A 26,385-nucleotide genomic window follows, 5' to 3' on the forward strand; every position below is an offset into this window, starting at 1 on the left:
TAACCAACCAGCTGGGAACTGACAATAGTCTGTTTCCCCTCCTGCTCCCCAGACCAGGGACCCCTCCCCACAAGGAAAGATGCATGTGCCCCCCAAAGGCGGGCAGCCAAGTTGGGACTTACTCTGCAAAAGCTCACTGGTCAGGTTCAAGGTTTCCTTCGGGGACACGCTTGCTGCAGCACCAGTGCCTGATTTCTGCGTTTTCACTCGGCTCTTCTTACCCATTTTCTGACTACAGAGAGAAAGAAAAGACAAAGAGGAAAAGCCCTACATTTCCAAAGAACAAAATCGAGTAATAAAACAGGGCACGGCGCTGGCTCAGCCTGGAGACATTAAGATCTTACCTTGCAGGAGCCATATTCCTGAAGTTTCCTTCCAGAAAAAGCAACGTGTAACAAACACTAGTGTTTGGAGGCACTCAAATGGGGGGAAAAATGCTGCTTTGTAGTCTCTGGAAGAAAAGTTCATTCCTGTTCACCTACAAAAACTACAGTGGAAGCAAGTTTTACTCTGGAATTTTTTTTTAATTACATAGACTTCATTGTATATCCTACGATGTTTATTCTGTGAAACTACATTCATGTATCACAAACTATCACATGGCCACAAAAATCTAGATATTCTCTTCTCACTTTGCTTTAAAAGAATAATTTCCTATGAAGAGTACCTATATCATAAGCAACAAATCAGACTCTCTGGATAAGCGCTAAAGACATTCTGGAGATCAAGGAAACTTCAGGGAGCTAATCCAATTCCTCAATCTCGTTTCAAGGAAAATCCACAGTGCCTTGCCCAGGGTTTCACAGGAGTCGATGGCAGACCCGAGCCTCAAAAGAGGTCTCCATCACTGCCTCTCCATCTGGCACTGCAACCACCCTGGAGGCCTCAATGGTATAACAGATAAATGGCCACAAGCAAACAAGACAGTGGGACCGGCAGGTACCAATGGATGCTAGGCAGAGATGTTATAACATTTGTGAGAAAAGAGTTGATGGCAGTGAGTCAGCAGACATATCTTGAAGAAAGCAAGGGACTGGGACATGTGAAGACAGGGTAGGCAACTCAAAGGTTGGGCAAGAATGAGGGGGACACCTGGGGGCCCGGTGGGCAGTGTGCCCGCCTAGAGAGGAGTCTGTGGGGAGTGGGGAGAGAAAAGACCCCAGTTGCAGGAGGGGTACCACTGCTGCCCGAGGACTCTGATCCAAGGGCTCTTCCTAAGTCAGAAGTGCCTGAGGACAACAACCCAGGAAGATGGGAAGAGGCCAGGCGAGCAGCGACTGGAGCCCCCTGCACACTAATGGTCAGTGAACGCCATGGTGACACTCCACGGAACCCTCGCCAGCAAGCTTCACTTCATCGCAAGGGTGAGCCAGAAAGCCAACTCTGACCTACTTGGTTTTTACAAAGAGAAACAAGTACTGAAGTGGGAGACAAAGGGTTAAAACGCATGCTCTCCCACAGTCACTCACGCCACTGTAAAGACTCCATGCACATACAGGCCGTGCTCAAACAACAGGAAACCCGCTTTCTCTTAAAGGACTGGCTATGTAGCTTCTCTGTCTCTGATGTAACTTTGTAACTTATGTATCCAATAAGCCTTCTAACACAGGGAGTGGAACACACAGTATCTGGCCTCCTAGAACCAAAGGAAACAAGTAACAAAACCTAAAACTTGTGCACCAAAGAGAGTAAGTTATTTTGAGATCAAAAGCAGGGGAAAAAATATTAAGTGTGGGGCAGGGCGGCAGGCAGAGGAACAGTTTAAGCACCTTTTCCTAAACTCAAGGACTAAAGAGAAGGAAGCTCCCATGTTCGCTGGCTCTCGGCCTGGACAGAGTGCCTGCCGTTCTTCTCTGCAGCAGGCCCTCTGCACATCTACAGAGGGCATCTTTGCGGAGGACCGCTGAACTTGACCTGAAAACAACTAAGACTAGTGCTAAGTCCGCAAAGAAGGGCTCTATCACACTTCCAAATGTAGCTTGGCGGGAGCAGTCGGAGATGGGCCTGCTGGCCTCTCCCTACAGCCTTGTGTATCAGGCGCCAAGCAACTTGAAAACATCAAGGAGCTCAAAGACCCTGCCCCATTCAGCAGGCCCACGGCACAGTGAGGCCAAGGCAGCCACACCCCCCACACCCACACTGGCTGCCTCAGGACAAGGACCCAAGGGCTACAAAACAGGATTTCCACTCTGCCTGCAGCCCTTGTGCCCACCCTGAATGCCTTCCCTCAGGAATCCCCCTGCAACTCCCATCCGTGCCCCAGCATCTAGATACCTGCCCTGAGATAAGGATCCTTAATTAAAGCAGCAGCAGCAGCAGCGACTGTGTGTGCAATCCTTAACCTTTGCCACACGCAGCTAAGACGTGTTTGGTCTTCCCAGACACTCTAATCAACAGACATCAACCTCCTCTTCTAGATGACATTCTCAAAGAGCTGCAGCGAGGACTCTGAAGCCTGGGCGCGGCCACCGCCCAGGGGCTGCTGTGAGACGCAGAGGAAAAGCACGGCACTCCACAGGGAGCAGGAGAGCGGCAGGTCTTCCGGACCCGACACCGGCCACGCCGGGACAAGGGGCCGCCCTGAGGACCTCAGGCGACCCGCCCCTCTGGAATCCACCTCCTGCTCAGACCGCAACAGCGCCCTGCGTACCCCCTGCCCACGCCCACCCCTGCCGCTTAAGTCCCCCTGCCCCTTAAGTCGGCCCCACTGAGTAACAAGCGCAGAAACACAACACGGGTGGAACTTCAAAACACATCAGGACACGAGCACCTGGGAGAGCCGCTGTTCTTGAACTTCATACAAGTGGGATTACACAACACACGGGCTTCTTTTGCTCAAGGCGAAGTCTTTCCACAGCGCTAAGGTGATACCCACTCTCCCAGGCACAGCCCGCAGGGCCCTTCACCCCGTCACCCCACTCTACCCGCCCCGCTTTCTTCTTCCCATCACCTCTCAAACACAGCACAGCGTCAGGATCTGCTCACGTTCTTCCCCTTTTCTGGAAGAAAGCTACCTTTGGCTACCCCTGCCTCCTCCAGACAACAATTTTTGACATACCCAGGTCAAAATGTCCCCAGTGGCCTTGAAGAAATTCTGGGCTCCTCCATGCAGCCTTCACTCCCATGGAAATTAGTAAGACTGGGTCAAGTTCAATGTTATCAGCAGATGCTAAAGGTTAGCTTACCTTGAGATTTGTTGTTGTTTAGTTGCTCAGTTATGTCAGACTCCTTTGCAACCCCATACACTGTAGCCCACAAGCTCCTCTGTCCACGTGATTTCCCAGGCAAGAATACTGGAGTTGGTTGCCATTTCTTTCTCCAGGGAATCTTCCCAACCCAGGGATCGAACCCACAATTCCTGCACGGACAGGTGCATTCTTTTCCACCAGGGAAGCTACCATTGAGATCAGTCTTTCGGAATTCTCTTTGGACTGTTTCCCTCCCACAGGGATACAGGGCCAAAAGACATAAAGCAGCTTGCCCAGGTTGTTGTTCAGTTGTTAAGTCATGTCTGACTCTTTGTGACCCCACAGACTGCAGAATGCCAGGTTTCCCTATCCTTCACCATCTCCTAGAGCTTGCTCAAACTCTTGTCCATTGAGTCAGTGATGCCATCCAACCATCTCTTCCTCTGCCATCCCCTTCTCCTCCCGCCTTCATTCTTTTCCAGTAACAGGGTCTTTTATAGTGAGTCAGCTCGTCACGTCAGGGGGCCAAAGTGTTGGAGCTTCAGCATCAGTCCTTCAATTCAAGACTGATTTCCTTTAGGATTCACTGGTTCAATCTCCTTGCAGTCCAAGGGACTCTCAAGAGTCTTCCCCAACACCACAGTTCAAAAGCATCAATCTTTCAGCACTCAGCCTTCTTTATGGTCCAACTCTCACATCCATACATGACCACTGGAAAAATCATAGCCTTGACCAGAGGGACCTTTGTTGGCAAAGTAATGTCTCTGCTTTTTAACATGCTGTCCGGGTTGGTCATAGCTTTGCTTCCAAGGAGCAAGAGTCTTTTACTTTCATGGCTGCAGTGACTTTGGAGCCCAAGAACATAAAGTCTCTCACTGTTGCCATTGTTTTTCCATCTAAATGCCATGAAGTGATGGGACCAGAGGCCATGATCTTAGTTTTCTGAATGCTGAGTTTTAAGCCAGTTTTTTCACTCTCTTTTTTCACTTTCATCAAAAAGCTCTTTAGTTCCTCTTTGCTTTCTGCCATAAGACTGGTGTCATCTGCATATCTGAGGTTATTGACAGTTCTCCCAAAATCTTGATTCCGACTTGTGCTTCATCCACCCCAGCATTTTGCATGATGTACTCTGCATAGAAGCTAAATAAGCAGGTGACAATATACAGCTTTGATGTACTCCTTTTCCAATTTGGAGCCAGTCCATTGTTCCATGGAAGGTTCTAACTCTTGCTTCTTGACCTGCATACAGATTTCTCAGAAGACAGGTAAGGTGGTCTGGTATTCCATTCTCTTTAAGATTTTTCCACAGTTAGCATGCTGAGATCCACACAGTCAAAGGCTAAAGCAGAAGTAGATGTTTTTCTGGAATTATCTTGCTTTTCGATGATTCAATGGATGTTGGCAATTTGATCTCTGGTTCCTCTGCCTTTTCTAAATACAACTTGAACATCTGGAAGTTCTTGGTTCACATACTGTTGAAGCTTGGCTTGGAGAATTCTGAACATTACCATGCTAGGGTGTGAGATGAGTGCAACTGTGTGGTAGTTTGAACATTCTTTGGCATTGCCTTTCTTTGGGATTGGAAAGAAAACTGACCTTTTCCAGTCCTGTGGCCACTGCTGAGTTTTCCAAATTTGCTGGCATACTGAGTACAACACTTTCACAGCATCATCTTTTAGGATTTGAAAGAGCTCAGCTGGAATTCCATCACCTCCACTAGTTTTGTTCCCAGTGATGCTTCCTAAGGCCCACCTGACTTCGCATTCCAGGATGTCTGGCTCTAGGTGAGTGATCACACCATCGTGGTTATCTGGGTCATGAAGATCTCTTTTGTATAATTCTTCTGTGTATTCTTGCCACCTCTTCTTAATTACTTTCTGCCTCTGTTAGGTCCATACCGTTTCTGTCCTTTATTCTGCCCATCTTTGCATGAAATATTCCCTTGGTATCTCTAATTTTCTTGAAGAGATCTCTAGTCTTTCCCATTCTATTGTTTTCCTCTTTCTTTGCATTGATCACTAAGGCTTTCTCATCTCTCCTCGTTCTTCTTTTGAACTCTGCATTCAGATGGTATATATTTCCTTTTCTCCTTTGCCTCTCATTTCTCTTCTTTCTACAGCTATTTGTAAGGCCTCCTCAGACAACCATTTTGCCTTTTTGCATTTCTTTTTCTGGGGATGGTCTTGATCACTGTCTCCTGAACAGTGTTACAAACCTCTGTCCATAGTTCTTCAGGCACTCTATCAGGACTAATCCCTTGAATTTGTCACTTCCACTGTATAATCATATGGGATTTGATTTAGGTCATACCAGAATGGTCTGGTGGTTTTCCCTACTTTCTTCAATTTAAGTCTGAATTTGGCAATAAGGAGTTCATGATCTGAGCAACAGTCAGCTCCTGGTCTTGTTTTTGCTGACTGTATAGAGCTTCTCCACCTTCAGCTGCAAAGAATATAATCAATCTGATCTCAGTATTGACCATCTGGTGATGTCCATGTGTAGACTCTTCTCTTGTGTTGTTGGAAGAGGGTGTTTGCTATGACCAGTACATTCTCTTAGCAAAACTGTTAACCTTTGCCCTACTACATTTTGTACTCCAAGGCCAAACTTGCCTGTTACTCCAGGTGTCTCTTGACTTCCTACTTCTACATCCAGTTCCCTATGATGAAAAGGACATCTTTTTTGGTGTTAGTTCTAGAAGGTCTTGTAGGTCTTCATAGAACCACTCAATTTCTGCTTCTTCGGCATTAGTGGTTGGGGCATAAACTTGGATTACTGTGATACTGAATGGTTTACCTTGGAAATGAACAGAGATCATTCTGTCATTTTTGAGACAGCACCCAAGTACTGCATTTCAGACTCTCTTGTTGACTATGAGAGCTACTCCATTTCTTCTAAGGGATTCTTGCCCACAGTAGTCGATATAATGGTCATCTGAATTAAATTTGCCCATTCCGGTCCATTTTAGTTCACTGACTCCTAAAATGTCCATGCTCACTCTTGCCATCTCGCCTTTGACCACTTCCAATTTACCTTGATTCATGGACTTAACTTTCCAGGTTCCTCTGCAGTACTGGTCTTCACAGCATCAGACTTTACTTTCACCCCCAGGCACATCCACAACTGGGCGTTGCTTCCACTCTGGCTCAGCCTCTTCATTCCTTCTGGAGCTGTTTCTTTGCTCTTCTCCAGTAGCATACTGGGCACGTACCAACCTGGGAGGTTCATCTTTCAGTGTCATATCTTTTTGCTCTTTCCTAATGTTCATGGGGTTCTCAAGGCAAGAATGCTGAAGTGGTTTGCCATTCCCTTCTCCAGTGGACCACGTTTTGTCAGAACTGTCTGCCATGACCCATCTGTCTTAGGTGGCCCTATATGGCATGGCTCATACTTTCACTGAGTTAGACAAGGCTGTGATCCATGTGATCAGTTTGGTTAGTTTTCTGTGATTGTGGTTTTCATTCTGTCTGGTCTCTGCTGGATAAGGAAAAGAGGCTTGTGGAAGCCTCCTGATGGGAGGTACCAGCTATGGTGCAAACTGGGTCTTGCTCTGATGGGCAGGACCATGCTCAGTAAATCTTTAATCCAATTTTCTGCTGATGGGTTAGACAGGAGGAATCCTCCAGGTAGGCACTGTCAACTCTTAATTAAGGAGACTGTAGGGAGGTGCCTGTCCTTGTCCCAAGGCAAATCCCTGAGGTGCAGGAGCCTAGGTCTAGACCAGCTCTTAACCTGTGCTACCCAAAAGCCAGGCTGACAGTGATCTTGTCCAGGAAAGTCCTCCAGTCACATGGCCCACTCTGTCAGGAGCCCCTCACCACTCAGTCTCCCTGCACACAGACTCAGGGGCGTCCTCAAGCCTTAAGGGTACCTGAAGAACTCACATTTCAGGAGGTCAGTGGTTCTCTGTACCCAGTTCTATGACCCAGTTCAGCAGTTCTTCCAAACTCTGCAGCCATCAATGTCTGGAAGATTCATTTGCCTCTGGATTCAATGTGGTTCGGCACCAACTCTTCTAGTATTTGTGTACAGACACCCTGACTAGAAGCACCTCAGAAGCAAACACACATTTCTTTTCACCCTAGAAAGCACCAGGCCTTCCTGCCGCTGTAACCCTCTTTGGCTTGGCACCACCCCCTGATCTATGAAAGCCTTTGGTGAAGGCGCCTAAGTCTCAGCTCAAATCCCACCTACCAACAACCCCCTCCCCAGCCTGCTCCCAGAGCCCAGCCCTGAGGCTCTGCGGCCTCACCCGCTGAGGTCAACTTCATGTACGGGTTATCTCATCCACTGGAGTGGGCTTCCATCTTACAGCAAAAAAACCCCAACCTTCCATTTTGAAATTATCTGAGGGTCTAGTATGGTGTGACGGACACAGCTGAGGGTCAAGTATTTGTTGAACGAAGGAAAATCTAATTTGAATGTACTAGTGTTATTTGTACACATCCCAGGTGGCATTAGTCATAAAGATCTGCCTGCCAATGTAGGAATTCAATCCCTGGGTTTCAGAGAGCCCCTGAAAGAGGTGATAGCAACCCACTCCAGTATTCTTGCCTAGGAAATCCCATGGCCCGAGGGACCTGGCAGGTGACAGTCCATGGGGGTCGCAGAGTCAGACATGGTTGAGCAACTAAGCATGCATAATATTACTTGTGAGTGATTTATCTCCTATCACTATAGTAAGATTGTATAGCAATGAACGATTTTGATATATTCCCCCACCACTGACAGGACAGGAACCAAAATGAGACATTTACTTAATATTTAACTACTACCTCTAAAAAACTAGGATGACTCAAGTCAAAATACAACTTTATACACACAAAGAGATATAAAATTCACATTTAAAAGATGGCTTCCTTTGGGAATCCACAGTTTCTTGTCAGAAAAGTTTTAAGATATTACATTTCATAGAAGAATCTCTCTCATTTCTAGAAAGCAGCCAAGCAGAAAGAAGTTCATTTCCAACAGAAACGGAAAAGCAGTGACTCGCTCGTGACTTCGAGCTCCGGGGACACTTGTGACGGGGGCACGAACATCAGCACAGCACTGCGCTGGTCCCACCGTCCCTGCCACAGCCCGCTGAGGCCGACGGTGACCACTGTGACATCAGGGGACTCACACACGGCTACGACTTGGCCAAGAGCCCACAGCCATCAAGCAGTGGACCCACAGCTTCAACCTGAAGTCCTGTGTAAGCCCAGCACATTTGCAATGAGACAAGCTCACCGGCATCCCCGTGCCAGGACCATGCCAGTCACGGCAGAAGATGACCAAGTGAGGGACAGTCAGGCCTGTGGCCTCGAGGATGAGGAGGTGGGCACCCAGGACACAGCCTGGATAACTCCTCGAACGTGCAAGGAAAGTAAGGAAACAAAGAGAGGTGAGGAATAAAGTGCAGTTAAAGGAGAACAACTGGTTGCTAAGATTCAGCCAGAGAAAAGTGTTAGAATCCAGTTTGGGTGGTCTCCTAAATTCAACCTCCTTCTGCCTTTCTTAGCTAACAAAGATGTCCCCAACACCAAGGATTTAAAATAACTACCCACCCTGTTCATGATTCAAAACCTTGTTACACACCATGAATAATTTTCATTGTGAGTTCAGCCGAATTTGGGGCAGGATTCCAAGTTTTAGCAAATGAAAGAGCCAAATAGGTATCCTGAATATTCTTAATGTTCTCAGTGGAAAAAAACTACTGCTTAGTTTAATTCATCAACTTCCTACAAAGACTCAATATTTATCTTCAATATTTATTTCAAATATGTTTATTAGAAAAATTTAAATATGTGCTAATTACATCTGTATATACATACATAAAATTAAATTCCAAATTCCAGTCAAAAGGTACAATACTAAATAAAAGATCTGTTTCCTCAAAGTTTAGATCAAAATCTGGTATAAATTACGAATTCTTATTGAATTATCTTAGGGGAAACAAATATATGGTTTAAAAAAAAGGACTGAATACTTAAAAGAAATTACTATGTAGAAAAGCAATACTGAATTGACAAGCAAATGGATTCTACAATAAACAGTTACTACAGTGACAGTCCCTCAAAGGAAGGGCCATCAATAAAAAGAAACAGCAAGCTAAGAGTTTTACACATATCTACATTTCTCACCATCAAGATTTTTTTAAAATCTACAGAATCTTCAAAACCTGGCTCTTTATAACACCATAAGCTATTCTGCAAATCTATCAACAACCTCTCCACCTAAGAGATAGAACAGACTTAGAAAACAGTAAAATAGATGGCATATTCAATTATTATTTAAATTGCTAATATGCAAGTGGCATCTGTAATCAACAACCACCTCTGACCAATGAAGTGATTCTTGAACATATAATCTGCACAGGCGAGGAGAAACATGAACACAGAGCATGCAGGGAACTCGGGTGAGGAGATGGTGGGAGCGGTAAGGGAGGGTGTTGGACACTTAACCTGTTTTTACAAAATCTAGTTCACACTTACTGAACAGACTGAGATAGAATTCACCTGTGTGGGTTTTTTTTTTTTCTGTCCCCCCAAAATTCTAAATGCAAAGACTGTAAATGTGCATTATTCTGGAGTTGCTTTCCACTAATTACAACTAGAATAAACATTTTTGATTACACTTACTTGGTAACTCACCCAGAAAACCTTTGCTCAAGCCCAGCATCTGCTTTTCAACACATTCTGCATCCTTCCTCTCAACTCTGCAGCTGGATCGACTAAGGGAGAGGATGGTCCTCAGGCTTTCTCCTACCTTGGGCTCACAGCTCTAAAGGTGTTTGAAGGGAGTGTGAACCCTGCCTGATCTCTGAAGGAAGAAAAGAACCTCACTGAAATCCCTTGCAAGCCATTAGGATCCGAGGACATTCTGAATTAAATACACAAATTACAGGGTGGTGGCCTAGGCAAATAAAAGCGCTCCCAAATTGAAAAGTATTTACGTTCTCTCTGCTACACAAACTGATGAGGTGTACACAGTCCTTGCATTGGCACCATGTTAACTGAAATTTCAGGAACATCTCTCTTTGCACAGTTGCAGAATCTAGTAACACGGTCAAGTCATACTAACTTATCCCAGTTCAAAAGGCTAACAAGCACCCACCATTCCAATCTCTATCAAAGGAGGCGTGTGTGTGTGTCACAACTCACAACCACCAAGAAGTCAAGGCAGGCAGACAGGTAAGACAGTGGAATTAATTTCAACTCAGTAGCTACACATATAGCAAGATGAAGGTAGACCTATAAGCTGTATGTAAGAAAAATTCCAATCTTTATACAGAACAAGCTGGGCTGTCAGATAGATAGCTAGATACACAAACACACAAACTTAAGATCTTTTTTAAAAAAATACAGATATTTCTTGCTTTCTACAATGTTTTTGCCATATTTCCACTAATATACATGATAATTTTAGAGATGCTAAACTATCTTTGATTGACTTTTCAATACATAATAGGTGTACTTTTAAACTGCCGTTGAATTAAGTTACAAACACAATTAAATTAAAATGAGGCTTCTATTTAAAGAAAGTCACTTCCCCTCCAAAAACAAAAAAACTCTCTTTATAAAGCAAAGAATCATTCAGTATCATAAATAATCATTCCTTATTATACCTTTCTTAAAGAAAAAAGAAAAATGCTAAAGGGTGAAGAAACAGCTAGCTGTAATCTGTCAAGAAGTTACTTTCAAACCACCCACACTCCTCCCATAAGGATACTAAATTCTTGAACTGTGGAATATCAGGTTTGGAAGAGACCTCTAGGTTTATTATCTGTGTTAACCCTCAGCACGAACATCTTTAAAATAATGACATCTAATGTTAAGCAGCAGGTATGGTTGTCAAAGTGCTTTGCGAACCACAGCCAAATTCAACTCAAGGAGATTTTACTAATACAGATGGTCCCCAACTTAAGATAGTTCGGCTTAGACTATTTCGACTTTAATACAGATGGTGCGAAAGCCATAGGCATTCAGGGGAATCGCTGAATTCTGATCTGTCCCAGGCTAGTGACATGCAGTACGATACCCACTAGGGTCCTGAGCAGCAAGTCTCAGCTGCCGGCCAGCCAGTGGAGCACGAGGGCAAACCACCAACACACTTGCCACCATTCTGAATCCAGACCACCATTCGGTTTTTCACTTTCAGTACAGTATTCAACAAATAATATGAGATATTCAGCACATAATTATAAAACAGGCTTGTGTTAGATGATTTCGCCAAACTGTAGGCTAATGTCAAGTTCTGAGCATGTCTAAGGTCGGCCAGGCTAAGATGTTTGGTATGTTAGGTGCACTAACTGCATTTTCAACAATGATATTTTCAAATGCTATCAGGATATAACCTCATCATAAGTTGAGTAAGTTCAGTATAGCCAAAACAGCCTTACTTTTCCACCAGCCAAGTGAACAAGTGAATTCACACTTTGATTCAGAGCATATTTCTTGAGTAATCTGAAAAGGAGAGATAAGTTAAGGCAGCCTTTAGGATAACATGATAACCAACTAAACCCTTGGTTACATAAACTGATCTTCAGCTAGATCCGTGTGCTTTATTAAACAATAAGTCCAGATGCAGTTTTAATCCAAATGCAATTATTCATGCTAACTGTCATGCTGTTTGTTTCCAGGCTGTTGAAAGTGTGTGCGCCCTAGGGCAGGTTCCCACATGACCGCCTTCATCCTAACTGCACCATTCAGGCATTCTCTGTATCAGGAACTGAGGTAAACATGTTACACGGTAGACAAAGAAAGATACTATGCCCACTTTACAGATGAGAAGCCTCAAGTTTAGCGATAGACAGCTGGGAGCAGAGCCTCATCAACACAGCTTGGTGTCCAACTTCACCGATGCCCAATAGTATTAACATGTGAGAGGTTAAAATTTTACTCTGGCTTGGTAATCAGTACCACTTTACCTCTCAAAATCTTAACTTCAGAGTTAAGACTTCCATCTTCCATTGCCAGCCAAGAGTGTTTGGACTTATCTTGATTATTTAATTAGCTTCTAACAATACTTGGAAAGGACTTGAATAAGAAAAAAATTTTTCAAAGCCTCAACTTTGGTATTTGAATTTTATAATCACTTGAAATCATTTTTCTTCCATTCAAATTCATTTCAGTTGAAAATTGTCAATAGCTGTGTTTGTACTTCTGGTTTTATGATCTGTTTATTTCTAAACCTAGAAGAAACTCCCAAAAGGAAATGGAGTCTACACAGCTAATCTCTGACCTGAGTTACTGAAGGAATTTAACAATAGAAAGGATTGCTATTCTTGCCAATTCTATTAATTGACTTTTTTCCCCATAAGACTATTAAGTGACTTAGAAAAAAGTCTCAACTCCTTCATAATTAAAAAAAAATTATATTACTGTTTTGTTAGAAATTTACTTTGAGAATAAACATTAGGTAAATTATATTTGCAGATAAAAATATTTTACAATATCCAATTTTGTGAGCTGAAAAGTGAGATGACATAAGGAAATCCAGGATACAGAAGTCAATTTTGCCAAGTAAGGTACACTTGTACAGGCAATAAAAGTGAAAATCAGGAAAATTCAAAAACAAGGAATCCTTAAACTACTACTTGTAAGCAGTTAAATACGACTCAGAATGAACTGATAGTCAAGATAAACACTTCTTCAACTGTAGCAAGAAAAAAGGATGCACAGGAAATCAAAATATTATTTCTGATAAATCAATGGGCCCAAATATATTACTTTTTAATTGAGAAAACCAGTTTCTAAAGATAAAAAACCTCCCAGTGACAGATATTCATCAAACTGCATCAAGAAAGATATAGGATTACTAGTTACATTTCTAAAAACTACTGCAGATTAGTAATTAAAAAAGAAAAAAAGGAGACTATGTAGTTTAAACATTTTAAGAGACTTGGAATGTCTCAAACTAGATTGACACCTTGTAAAAATAAAGCAGAGAAACCCTGAGCCAGGAGTTAAGATTTTTACTCATATTTTTACTAAAATTCCACAGGCCACAAACTAGGTACCTGGTTCCCATGGAATTCAATGATCATCTACTAAATATTTTCTTCAAGCAACCTAGGTTATGCTGTAGATCGCCTCTTCCAGCATCCCCGTCTTTGTCATCTTCTTCAAGATCATGAGAGCAGCAAGTTCTAAGGAAAGGTTGTGACCAATTATCAGAGCTCTTAGAACAAAACAGTTTTCCAGGGGCTGAACTTTAGAATGGAAGACTTTTCAGTACAACCTTCACAGCTCTCTCATTTTCCAATGGCTTCTAAAGCAAAGGTTTAATCATCATTCAAAATGTGGCCTAAATGTTCACCACACGGAAGAGCAGCTTAGTGTTAGTCTTCCTGACAATCTTATTGCACTCCTATTGACTGAATTAAACAGAAGTTTTCATGTCTACAGACATGCAGGCATAAATGTTTTCATCTTCGAGTCCAAATCATTCCTGTTCCAGGGATCACTGGAGAAGAAACCAGAAGCAGCAACTATTTTACTCAGTCAGACTTAGAGTTTCATTGCACGCATTTTTTCAATACGTGTGTGTGTGTGTGTGTGTGTGTGTGTGTGTGTATGACAAAGGGCAGACAGAAAGGGGTAATAGAAGGAAAACTGAGGTTGCTGAGGGCCCAATAAAAGTTGTTCTGTAGCTGTTTGAGAACTTGGCTTTGCACATCACTTTCCTAGGCCAGAGGAAAACTCCTCCTTAAAATGCTGGAACCTTTCCAAAATATCAATCACAACAGCCCCAGGGACTAATCTGGTAAGATGAGACTGAATGTATAGTAGCCCGAATAGACACAATGTATCATGGCTCAAGTAAGTCTTTCCAAATTTTAATGATGGAGAAAAGCTGCTTTTATTTTTCTATATTCTCACGTTAAATGCATTCACTTCAAATAGTTAAAAAAAAAAAAAAATTCCCCTAAATAATTACTGGTTGCTTCAGTCTGGAAATAGTGGGGTCATTCTGGAGAAGAACAATGGGCAAGAGGTATCATCTGCACATGATAAAATCCACACTTCTGCCAGTTTGGACAAACCCATACAGCCCTTTAACTACACCGCAAGCAAATTATGTTCGGATCCGTCGCTAAAGGGTTAACGCCGCAGAGGATGTTAAAAGCAAAAGTCACCTGTCAACGGACTTTAAAAGCACTTTTGCTTCTGAAACATCACCTCCTGCATTTGGAAACGCACCACAATACACTCCAAGTGATCCTAAACCTGTCAACACACAGCGAGGGCGAGCACTCCCCCCGTTCCCCCGCAAGTGGCGCCCGACACACTAATCTGCTCCTTTCTGCACTCGCACCCCCCACGCCCCCACCCCGGCGTAGACACACACACACAGGGGAGGGGGGTGCAGACTTGCATCGCCAGGCTGGAGTCACGAGGAAGAAGAGTTTGATACCCCGAATGACAAACTCCAAAGCACTGAATTCTTCTTCCTAGTAGGGCACGGAGCATGGGGAAGATGGCCAAGGGGCGCGTGGGAAGAGAGATGACCTATTTTCAACGACCGTTTTTATAACTAGAAAGTGAAGGAGAGACACGGGGCGGGGGGAGGGGGCTAGTCCCCAGCATCCCCGCGGGCGCCTGAGGTGTGGAGAGAGGAACACGAAAGCCACACAGCCCTCGCCCAGGCGGCGGGGTGACGACGGCAAGGAGGGAGGAGAGAGGAAGGAAGCGGGTGCGCGAGCCGGCCGCACGCAGGGCCGAGCCCACGGGCGCGAGAGGGACGGACCCCGGCCCCACGCGGTGGGCGCCGAGGGGCCGGGCATTCCTGCACCTGCTGCAGCCGTCTCGGGGCTGGCGGAGCGGGGACCGGGGGATCTTGAGCGCCGGGAGGGGATGAACGCGCCCCCCGCCCCCGCCCCAGCCCCGGGCAGGGCCGGAGAGTAGAAAGGCCGTGCGGCGCACGCCGACCTCGCTGGACTCCCGGCGCCCAAGGCCCGACCCGCCGGGCCCCCAGGGCGCACACCGCCTCCCGCACTCTGGGCCCACAGAGGGGCCAGCGGGGCCAGCGGGGCGCGGGCCTGACCACGGCCGAGGGCCGCCGGCCTGGGCGTGGGGCGGCCGCGCAGCGCTCCGGGGCGGGCTGGTTGGTGGTGGCGGAGGGCAGTGCGAGTCGGCTCCGCGGGCCGCGCGCTGAGGAGGGGCCGCCGCCGGCACTCACCTGCCCACTTTTGCCCCTTCGCGCGGCGGCGGCGGTGCCACACTCCGCCGGGACCCACAGGCCACCTCAACCAAGCCCCAGGCGGCGGCAGTGGCAGCGGCGGCCGGACGGGAGGGGGCGGGACGGCTGCCTCAGACAGCCCCGCCGCCTCGGCCCAACCCGGCTCCGCCCGCCCCCGGGCCCCGCCCTCGAGCCGCCACCGCCGCCGCCGCCCATTGGCCCGCGATTTAGACGCAGGGGGCGCGGCCCCGCCCCACCGCCCCCTGACCGTTCCGCGCCGGTTCCTCCCCAGCCATTGGACGGGCGAACTCCTGGGGTCCGGAGCCGCCGGCTCGGCCCGCCAGCTTCCGGGCCATAATTGGCTAGGCTGAGCTCAGGCCCGAGCGTTGATTGGAGGACCGGCACTCCCCGCCCCCCCGGGGCCCGCCTCTCGCGCTTCAGTTCCGTTAGCAGGTTCGGTTGCTCCAGAATTCCCTCTCCTCCCCCACCCCCACCCCCCAGGGGGCGGGACCGACGGGATGGGCCCTCTAGCGGGCCCCTCCTCCCTCACGCCGCGACTGTCGACTCGATGGGCGGGGCCCGGAGGAGACTGGCGGTTCTTTCCTCGTTTGAGAGCGCTACGTTCTTCTCATTGGCTGACCGGCGTTCCTCCGGTCGCTCATTTTTTCCGTCACAGACGCAGCGCGATGACGTAAACCCCCGACATTCCACGTCCAAGATGGCCGCAGTCGGCAAGGAGAGACGTCGCTAAGGGGCTTACCTCAGGCGAGGGGTGAGTGAGCAAAGGACTTCGGACAGCGCCGCTTAAGTCCTGCGTACCTGGAGGTCGGGTTAGGGTATGGCCACCAGCCTCCAGCCTCTGGTGGAGTCTCTCTTCCTGGATTCCGATTTCCTCCGCTACCCCCCTGTGCGAATCAAAGTTAGCGGGCGATGGCGGGACTGCGGCTTCCGAGACGCGCTCGGGGAGAGGGTCTGAGGCGCAGGAGCGGATCAGGGAACCTGGCTCGGACTCTAGAGTAGGTAGCAACCCACGAAGTGAAAGGCGGTTATGGTTCAGGGGGTTTCTGGAAAGTGGGGAGAAAGGGCAGGGGATCTTAGGCACTCCCACACACTCAGCGATATAACCGCAGACTGCCCACATCTTTCCAGTCATTTCGCAGTGTGTCAGTCCCAGCCTTGGTAAAGCCTGAGTCTTTGCGTATTGTTCCACAGCTAGGATGCTCTGACTTCGGAGTTTGAAGATCGGTGCAAAGAGGGTGGGACTAGGAATGAGGAAAACGCACTTCCGCGATTATTAATCGTTTCGTTCTTCCGTTCACGTCGCGCTTACAGACCCTCTCCAGGGTTGTTTGGTTTGTTACTGGAGGGATTGTTCTTTAAAAGTTGAGGCGTTAAGTCTAGAGGGATATCTCAGAGTTCTCAGATTACCCGCACAAAACATGGTCGTTAATGCTCCCGAAATTTGGCCTGCCAGTTAAAACGGAGCTTTTGCTAAGTTTTCTCTAACATTAGGAACGACTCAGAGCATTCAGTTGAAAGGGGCCTTTTTATGTTTTTAACGTAAACTTGATGCTTGGGTATCTCTAATTCGCTCGTTAAAGATACCTAGCACAATGCCTTGCAGTCTTAGCGCTGATTAAAGTTTGTATGATGTTGCTAGAGTGAGAGCTGCACAAAGTTTTGTATCCTCAGCATCTAAAATACTGCCGGGATACTAATCTGTCCCTATTGCTTAATGAATGCGTGAAAGTGAAAGTCGTTCAGTCGTGTCCGACTCTTTGCGACCCCCCCAGACTATACAGTCAGTGGAATTCTCCAGGTCAGGATACTGGAGTCGGTAGCCTTTCCCTTCTCCAGGGGATCTTCCCAACCTAGGGATCAAACCCAGGTCTCCAACATTGCAGGCAGATTCTTTACCAGCTGAGCTACGAGGGAAGCCCAAGAATATTGGAGTGGGTAGCCTATCCCTTCTCCAGCGGATCTTCCCGACCCAGGAATCGAACCGGTGTTTCCTGCATTGCAGATGGATTCTTTACCAACTGAGCTATCTGGGAATGAATGCATGGATGGTGATAATAGTGGCGATAATCATAGACATTTTATTGGTTAAGATGCCTTAACCAACGTAAACTTAGATCTTACGCATCTTAGATGCCTGCTTGTTGACTATGAATATAATAGTTATCCAAGATTCTTTTAGTTTATTTGGAATGACTACCATTGATGTGTAATTTTAACTGTTGTCTCACTTCGATTATCTTGTGATGCATTGTTGAAAAATATTAGTTGATTCTTGCATAAAAACATGTTAAACATTTGTTCCATTTTATGGAACTTAGTTTGCACCAACAAGCAATAAAGAAACATTCTAATTGTTAATGAGATTGTTGTGTCTTAGGCGTCATTTCTAAAATTGAATATCACAAAGAAAAAATGGTCATGGTTTGGCCTACAAAATAAATTGCTCGTTTCAGGAGATTATATTTGAAAGCAATGAGTTTGCTTTGAGGAATAGAGAAGAAAAAATGTTTTCAGTTTTCTTTAAAACTAGGTCAAGACAAAACCAGGAAGGATTAAGGTCAAGGGAATAGAGATTATAAAAAATACTTAATTGGATTAAGTCTAATTCATATTTTCAGAGTCAAATAAAAAATATGCCAAAATACTTAGAGATAAGATTGTGAAATCATTGTTCATAACGCTAGGGATATCTTAAAAGTGCAGTTAATGGTAGAAGACTGGAGTCTGGTAATTGTGTCAGTTTTTGCAGAGAACAGTTGAATGGCTTTGGATGCTAGAGCCAGTTGTTGTTCAGTGCCTCAGTCATGTCCGACTCTTTTCCACTCCTTGGACTGAAGCACACAGGACAGGCTTCCCTGTCCTTCACCATCTCCTGCAACCTGTTCCAACTCATGTCTGTTGAGGCAGTGATGCCACCCAACCATCTCATCCTCTGTCATCCCCTTCTCTTCTAGCCTTCAATCTTCCCAGCATCAGGGTATTTTCCAATGAGTCAGCTCTTCACATGAGGTGACTGAAGTATTAGGTCTTCGGCTTCAGCATCAGTTCTTCCAATGAATATTCAGGACTGATTTCCTTTAGGATGGACTGGTTGGATCTCCTTGCAGTCCAAGGGACTCTCAAGAGTCTTCTCCAACACCACAGTTCAAAAGCATCAGTTCTTCTGCACTCAGCCTTCTTTATGGTCCAACGTTCACATCCTTATGTGACTACTAGAAAAACCATAGCTTTGACTATATGTACCTTTCCCGGCAAAGTAATGTCTCTGCTTTTTAATACGCCATATAGCTTTGTCCCAGCTTTTCTTCTGAGGAGCATCTTTTAATTTCATGGCTACAGTCACCATCTGCAGTGATTTTGGAGCCCAAGAAATTAAAGTCTGTCACTGTTTCCATTGTTTCCCCATCTATTTGTCATGAAGTGATGGGACCAAATGCCACGATCTTTGTTTTTTGAATGCTGAAGTTTAAGCCAGCTTTTTCACTCCCCTTTCACCTTCATCATCAGGTTCTTTAGTTCCTCTTTGCTTTCTACCATAAGGGTGGCATCATCTGCATATCTGAGTTTACTGATATGCAGTCTTGATTCCAACTTGTGCTTCATCCAGCCAGGCATTTTGCATGATATACTCGGCATAGAAGTTAAATAAGCAGGGTGACAATGTACAACCTTGATGTATTCCTTTCCCAATTTGGAACCAGTCTGTTGTTCCATGTAAGGTTCTGACTGTTGCTTCTTGACCTGCATAAAGATTTCTCAGGAGGCAGGCAAGGAGGCCTGGTATTACCATCACTTTAAGAATTTTTCACATTTTGTTGTGATCCACTCAGTCAAAGGCTTTAGCGTAGTCAGTGAAGCAGAAGTAGATGTTTTTCTGGAATTATCTTGCTTTTTCTATGGTTCAACGGACGTTGGCAATTTGATCTCTGGTTCCTCTGCCTTTTCTAAATACAACTTGAACATCTGGAAGTTCTTGGTTCACATACTGTTGAAGTCTAGCTTGAACGATTTTGAGCATTACTTTACTAGCATGTGAAATGAGTGCAGTTGGGTGGTAGTTTGAACATTCTTTGGCATTGCCTTTCTTTGGGATTGGAATGAAAACTGACCTTTTCCAGTCCCATGGCCACTGCTGAGTTTTCCAAATTTGCTGGCATATTGAGAGCAGCACTTTCACAGCATCATCTTTTAGGATTTGAAAGAGCTCAGCTGGAATTCCATCACCTCCACTAGTTTTGTTCCCAGTGACGCTTCCTAAGGCCCACCTGACTTCGCATTCTAGGATGTCTGGCTCTAGGTGAGTGATCACACCATCGTGGTTATCTGGGTCATGAAGATCTCTTTTGTATAGTTCTTCTGTGTATTCTTGCCACCTCTTCTTAATTACTTTCTGCTTCTGTTAGGTCCATAACGTTTCTGCCTTTATTCTGTCCATCTTTGCATGAAATGTTCACTTGGTATCTATAATTTACTTGAAGAGATCTCTAGTCTTTCCCATTCTATTGCTTTCCTCTATGTCTTCGCATTGATTACTTAGGAAGGCTTTCTAAACTCTCCTTGTTCTTTTGAACTCTGCATTCAAATGAGTATATCTTTCCTTTTCTCCTTTGCCTTTCGCTTCTCTTCTTTTCTCAGCTATTTGTAAGGCCTCCTCAGACAACCGTTTTGGATTTCTTTTTCTTGGGGATGGTTTTGATCACCGCCTCCTGTACAATGTTACAAACCTCCATCCATAGTTCTTCAGGCACTCTATCAGGACTAATCCCTTGAATTTATTTGTCACTTCCACTGTGTAATCATATGGGATTTGATTTAGGTCATACCAGAATGGTCTGGTGGTTTTCCCTACTTTCTTCAATTTAAGTCTGAATTTGGCAATAAGGAGTTCATGATCTGAGCAACAGTCAGCTCCTGGTCTTGTTTTTGCTGACTGTGTAGAGCTTCTCCACCTTCAGCTGCAGAGAATAAAATCAATCTGATCTCAGTATTGACCATCTGGTGATGTCCATGTGTAGACTCTTCTCTTGTGTTGTTGGAAGAGGATGTTTGCTATGACCAGTGCGTTTTCTTGGCAAAACTCTGTTAGCCTTTGCCCTGCTTCATTCTGTACCCCAAGGCCAAACTTGCCTATTACTCCAGGTGTCTCTTGACTTCCTACTTTTGCATTCTGGTCTCCTATGATGAAAAGGATATCTTTTCTTGGTGTTAGTTCTAGAAGGTCTTGTAGGTCTTCGTTGAACTCTTCAAATTCTGCTTCTTTGGCATTAGTGGTTGGGGCATAAACTTGGATTACTGTGATACTGAATGGCTTACCTTGGAAATGAACAGAGTTCATTCTGTTGTTTTTGAGATGGCACCCAAGTACTGCATTTCAGACTCTCTTGTTGACTGTGAGGGTTACTCCATTTCTTCTAAGGGTTTCTTGGCCACAGTAGTCGATATAATGGTCATCTGAATTAAATTTGCCCATTCCGGTCCATTTTAGTTCACTGACTCCTAAAATGTTGATGTTCACTCTTGCCATTTCCTATTTGACCACTTCCAATTTACCTTGATTCATGGACTTAACATTCCAGGTTCCTGTGCAGTACTGTTCTTTACAGCATCAGACTTTACTTTCACCACCAGACATATCCACAGCTGGGCATTGTTTCCACTTTGGCTCAGCCTCTTCATTCCTTCTGGAGCTATTTCTTTGCTCTTCTCCAGTAGCATATTGGGCATGTACTGACCTGAGGAGTTCATCTTTCAGTGAATTTTTTCAGAATTCATCTTTTACTTTTTCATACTGTTCATGTGGTTCTCAAAGCAAGAATGCTGAAATGGTTTGCCATTTCCCTTCTGCAGTGGACCACATTTTGTCAGAACTCTCTGCCATGATCCATCTGTCTTAGGTGGCCCTGCAAGGCATGGGTCCTACATGGGACATGCTCAGTATATCTTTAATCCCATTTTCTGCTGATGGATGTGGCTGTGTTCCCTCCCTGTAGTTTGGCCTGAGGTCAAACTGTGGTGGCAGTAATTGCATTAATGAAAACCTCCTTCAAAAGGACTTAGGCCAGCACCCTGCAGCTCCCAAGACTGTTGTATTCAGTGCCCCTGACTGTCTACCCACGCATCTGCTGGGGACTCCTGGGCACTCACAGGCAAGTTTGACTCGGTCTCTTGTGAGGTCACTGCTCCTTTCTCCTGAGTCCTAGTGCACACAAGGTTTTGTTTGTGCCCAAGATTCTGTTTACCCAGTCCTGTGGAAGTTCTGTATTCAAATCCCACTGACCTTCAAAGTCAAATTCCCTGGGGGTTCTCAGTCCCTTTGCCAGATCCCCAAGTTGGGAAATCTGCTGGGCCCTAGAACTTTCGCAACAGTGCAAGAACTTCTTTGGTATAATTGTTTTCCAGTTTGTGGGTCGTCTGCTCAGCAGCTCTATGGTGGGGCTAATGGCAACCTCCTCCAAGAGGACTTATGCCACACGCTACTCCTCCCGCGTCTGCTGCAGCCAGAGCCCCTGTCCCCGAGGCATCCCCTGCTAATCCATGCCTCCGCAGGAGACACTCACACACTCAAAGACTGGTCTGGCTCAGTCTTTTGTGGGGCCCCTGGGTGCTGGTGCACACAAGGGTTCTGCTTGTGCCCTCTAAGTGTCTATGGCGAGTATGAGGTTTGATTCTAAACACGATTTTGCCCCTCCTGCCGTCTTGTTGGGGCTTCTCCTTTGCCCCTGATGCAGAGTATCTTTTTTTGGTGTGATCCAACAGTCTCCTGTCAGTGGTTGTTCAGCAGCTAGTTACAGATTTTGATGTTCTTGCAGGAGAAGCTGAGCACACATCCTTCTAGTCCACCATCGAAGTCATACTCCAGAGCTTATTACTAATCTATATTAGAATATTTAGGATGAGCAAAAAGAGTTTCTGAGTATTTGGGAAAGCGGGCTCATAGCCTCAAACTGGCAGAGCTTCCATTAAAAAAAAAGCTAGTGACACAAATTATATTTCCTTTTGTTATAAGTTTACTACACTGCTGAGGGATAATATCCTAAGGACACTGAACATAATCCCACTTCATATAATAGATACCAGAGGTAACTGTACACTGAATAACGTCTGGTTAGATGGATCTATAGCCATTCAAATTACCAAATCCCAAATGTTGATCAATAGGTTGATGTCAACTGGAAGAGAGTTCTTTAGAGATAAAGCTGTAGGTCTCTGGTCTTGCTCTCACTCTGGTTAGCACTTTTTTTTATTACCAGCTTTAAATATATGAGGCATGCTTCTCAAATTAACAAATGTACTCAAAACCTGTGGTGACAGTTAGCAAGTATGTTAGATGACTCTTAGATTGAAAGTGTTCTTCAAGGCTGAAATTACAAACCAAAATTAACAAGATGCAGGCTTGCCAGGAACTACTGAATCCATGAAAATTCAGTTATGTGTGTGTTTGAGATGAAGATGATCTGGCTTGGGGGAAAAAAATGGTTGTATGATGTAATGTTCCATTTACAGAAGTGAACTATAAAGTTCTCCCCAGCTAGGGGAAAGGTGATGTTTTACTCTAATGATAAATTGTATTTCTTCCATTGACTAACTGTGGAATTAGGCAAGTTGCTTCATGTCTCTTTGGCCCCGTTTTCTCAGGGATAAATGGTGAGGAAAACATAGCTTGCGGGCATGCTGCAACTCAGCGGACACACAGTGGGCATGTTGGTGAATATTAGTATATTCACTCATACTATGCAGATCACATGAGGAATGTTGTTTTTCACGTTGATTGCTAATGTTTAGGGAGGCTCTTGAAATACTAAAAGCCGCGTTGAGAAAACAGAGCTGTTTCTTTACCCAGAAGAGAAAGGAAAAGAAAAATTGTCTTCACATATTTCAAAGTCAATCAGTAGATAAGGGAAAGGTATTTTCAAGGCTTAGGGGCTAGGTGGGAGCTACAAAGTTGTTGAAAGGTAGGTTTCTTTCATTCTGTGATTCTGCGCCATCTGTACCAGATCCCTGGGATGAACAGAACAGATAAAAATCGATATAAAGTTAATACGAAAGTAATGTAAACACCAATTATTGATACCTAGCAATACCATAGGCTGCTTTGTCAACTATTAAGGTCCCAATGAAAGTGAACAATTGAAAGTCAATGACCAAATGTTACTGTTTAGAGGCAGTCTGTGTACCGGATGAGAAAATTGAATAGTGACCTTTACTATTGATTCCAGTTTGTAAGTATTCGTAATTCTAAATGTTGAAAATTCATTTAATCTTTTCTCAGTTAATGATACCCTTAAAGCACATTCCTGAAAGATGTTGTTAAAATGCCTTGACATGCCGCTTGTTTTACAGAGAGATTTTTACTTTGTGGAGCTCATAAATCTCCATCGTTTTCACAGTAGTCATGAACTGCTAATGAGAAAATTTATAACTCTAGAGTCTTGTGGAAAAAATAAATTGAAGAGTAATAGGGAACAGGGTTCTAGAACCGAGGTTAGAACTGTTTCAGGGGGTGACTGATTTAGAGGACTGTCTCTATTCTATTTACGTGACTTATTTTCTCTGTGTTGAGCCTGTTGTTCATCCTGTCCTGGAGTCTAACAGCACATAGGGTAGATTATTAGTGTGGGTTCTGGCGATGACAGCAAGGTAAACGGGTTTGAATTCTTTTTCATCCCTATTTAACCCCTACTGGACTGTTCCTGATCCTTTTTTCCACTCCATCCCTCTCTTCTCAGCAGAGGTCTTGTCACTTTCCAAAGAGAATGGAGATGCTCTCTTATGTTTTATTTTCTCTCCCTTAGATGATTTTTTAAAATATCTTTCTCACACTCTTCCTTCCCTCTGTCTCAGAGAAAAAGCAAGCTCCTTTTTATTATGTCTAGGCTTTTTGTTATCTCTTGGCCCCTTAACCGTGCAGTTGCTTGCTCAGCCTCTTCCAGTGGCTCCTCTGGCCACAGACATCCTTCATTCTCCTCTATGCTGAAGAAACAGTAACCTGTTTTATACCCTATTCATTCTTGGTCACCCATACAGTTTTCCTTCTGCCCTACTGCACCTCCAGAAAGTTTCTTCTGTTTACACATGTATATGTCTGCTTTATTGAGGTACAATTCACATATCATACAAATCATCCTTTTAAAAATGTACGAATCAGTGAGTTGTACAACTACCACTACACTGAATTTTTAATGTTTCATAAGTCATCACCAGTCCTAGTAACCTTTTCTTAATTCCTGTCCTTTGATTTTTTGTTACTGTTGCTACTGCCTCTTACTTAAAGCTGGTGTTCCCTTGATTTCTTATGTAATTAAGGGTGCAAATTTCCTTACCTTTTGATCATTCCTTCCCTTTCTGTCCTTCCTGCTTCCTGAAGTTCTTCAGAGTTGTGTCCCTGTCTTCACTCTCCATCCTTTTGTCTATCAACATGACGTTATCTGTCAGTTCTATATAGGTGAATCCCAAGTAGATGAATCCTTTCTAGATTTCAGTAGCCCTGTTTATGGGTCTGGTGGTTATTTCCTCACAAGTATCTAGTAATTATAGAACCACATTCTTTCCCTCCTCTGTCGAAACCAACTTTTTTTCACGCTTGAAGCATAGTAAATTAACTGTGAAAGTGAAAGTCGCTCAGTCTTGTCCAACTCTTTGTGACCCCATGGACTATACAGTCCATGGAATTCTCCAGGCCAGAATCCTGGAGTGGGTCGCCTTTCCCTTCTCCAGGGGATCTTCCCAACCCAGGGATCAAACCCAGGTCTCCCTCATTGCGCATGGATTCTTTACCAGCTGAGCCACAAGGGAAGCCCAAATTAACTTTACTCTCAGAGAAAGTAATATTGAAGAGAAAAATGGGGAAGAGAAAGACTTTTGTTAACTATACTTCAATTTAAAAAACAAAAGTCTTTCTCTTCCCCATTTTTCTCTTCAATATTACCCTTCTCTGAGAGTAAAGCAAATGAGTCATCTCTTGCTATTCTTTGCCTCGTGGCCAATTGTGATGCCCCTCTTTCTCCCGCGGCCGTTTGTGGGGCTGAGGCCTTGTTAGGCATTGTTTCAGCAGCTGTTACAGCCTTCTGCCTGGTCTCCCTTCTGCACATCTCTAAACTGCCCCTAAGGCCTCACTGTCCCCGCCCTACCACGCTTTATTGTTTCCCTTGACTCCCTGATAGACAGTGGGGCTCCCTGATAGACAGCGGGGCTCCCGGTAGACAGCGGGGGCTCCCTGATAGACAGTGGGGCTCCCGATAGACAGCGGGGCTCCCTGATTGATAGACAGCGGGGCTCCCTGATTGATAGACAGCGGGGCTCCCTGATAGACAGCGGGGCTCCCGAAAGACAGCGGGGCTCCCTGATATACCCTGGGGCTCCCTGATAGACCGCGGGGCTCCCTGATAGACCCTGGAGCTCCCTGATAGACACCGGGGCTCCTGTTAGACACTGGGGCTCCCTGATAGACACCGGGGCTCCCTGATAGACCCTGGGACTCCTGTTAGACACTAACATATCTGTTTCTCTTTGTGTCTGCCTAGAATGTAAGCTTCTGGTGGGGTTGAGAGCTTGCCTCTCTTGTTTCCTGCTATGTCATTGAGGCCTGGCTCATAGAAAATGTGCAGAAAACATTTGAATAAATATGGAAATATGTTTGAATGAATATGAGGGAAATACTTGAATGAACATGGAGAACTGTTATTTTAATATGTTTTAAAGACTCCCAACTAGTGTCCTGTGAATAAATTACAGATATGCTGAGATGTCGATCACCTCAGCCAACTGGCCAGTTGCCCTCTGCTCTACAAGAATGCACACGAATGTTTATTACTATTATTAATAATTGAAAACCAGAGACATCTCAAGTGTTCATCCACAGTAGGAAACCATTGTATTCACAGAATAGAATACTGTGCAACAGAGCTTCTCAACTTCAGCACAGTTAATTCCTTGTTGTGAGAGATTCTTCTGTGCATTAAAAAAATGCTCAGCTATGTTCGTGACCTCTAGCCTCTGGATGCCAGCAGCGGCCCCG

General features: G+C 45.0%; 2 protein-coding genes across 3 annotated transcripts in view; one reads left to right on the top strand and one right to left on the bottom strand.

Annotated features, from left to right (window-relative positions):
• Nucleotides 1-15,506, bottom strand: part of SETD3 (SET domain containing 3, actin N3(tau)-histidine methyltransferase) — a 73,715-nt gene extending 58,209 nt beyond the window's left edge. The window contains exons 1-3 of one of the 2 annotated variants that reach the window (XM_065906518.1): nt 15,351-15,487; nt 345-451; nt 123-232 (exon numbers count right to left, since the gene is read on the bottom strand). In XM_065906518.1, coding sequence (XP_065762590.1) covers nt 123-232; nt 345-358 — 124 coding nt within the window. In that variant the 5' untranslated portion in view covers nt 359-451; nt 15,351-15,487. Of the gene's footprint in view, nt 1-122; nt 233-344; nt 452-15,350 lie in introns of both variants that reach the window. The other variant, XM_065906519.1, reaches the window with a different exon arrangement.
• A 485-nt stretch (nt 15,507-15,991) lies between these two features.
• CCNK (cyclin K) overlaps nt 15,992-26,385 on the top strand; it is a 28,349-nt gene continuing 17,955 nt past the window's right edge. The window contains exon 1 of the mRNA XM_065905874.1: nt 15,992-16,122. The gene's annotated coding sequence lies outside the window, so the exon portion shown is untranslated. The remainder of the gene's footprint in view (nt 16,123-26,385) is intronic.

The sequence above is a fragment of the Muntiacus reevesi genome, chromosome 15, assembly GCF_963930625.1.
Source record: "Muntiacus reevesi chromosome 15, mMunRee1.1, whole genome shotgun sequence".
Taxonomy (NCBI): Eukaryota; Metazoa; Chordata; class Mammalia; order Artiodactyla; family Cervidae; genus Muntiacus; species Muntiacus reevesi.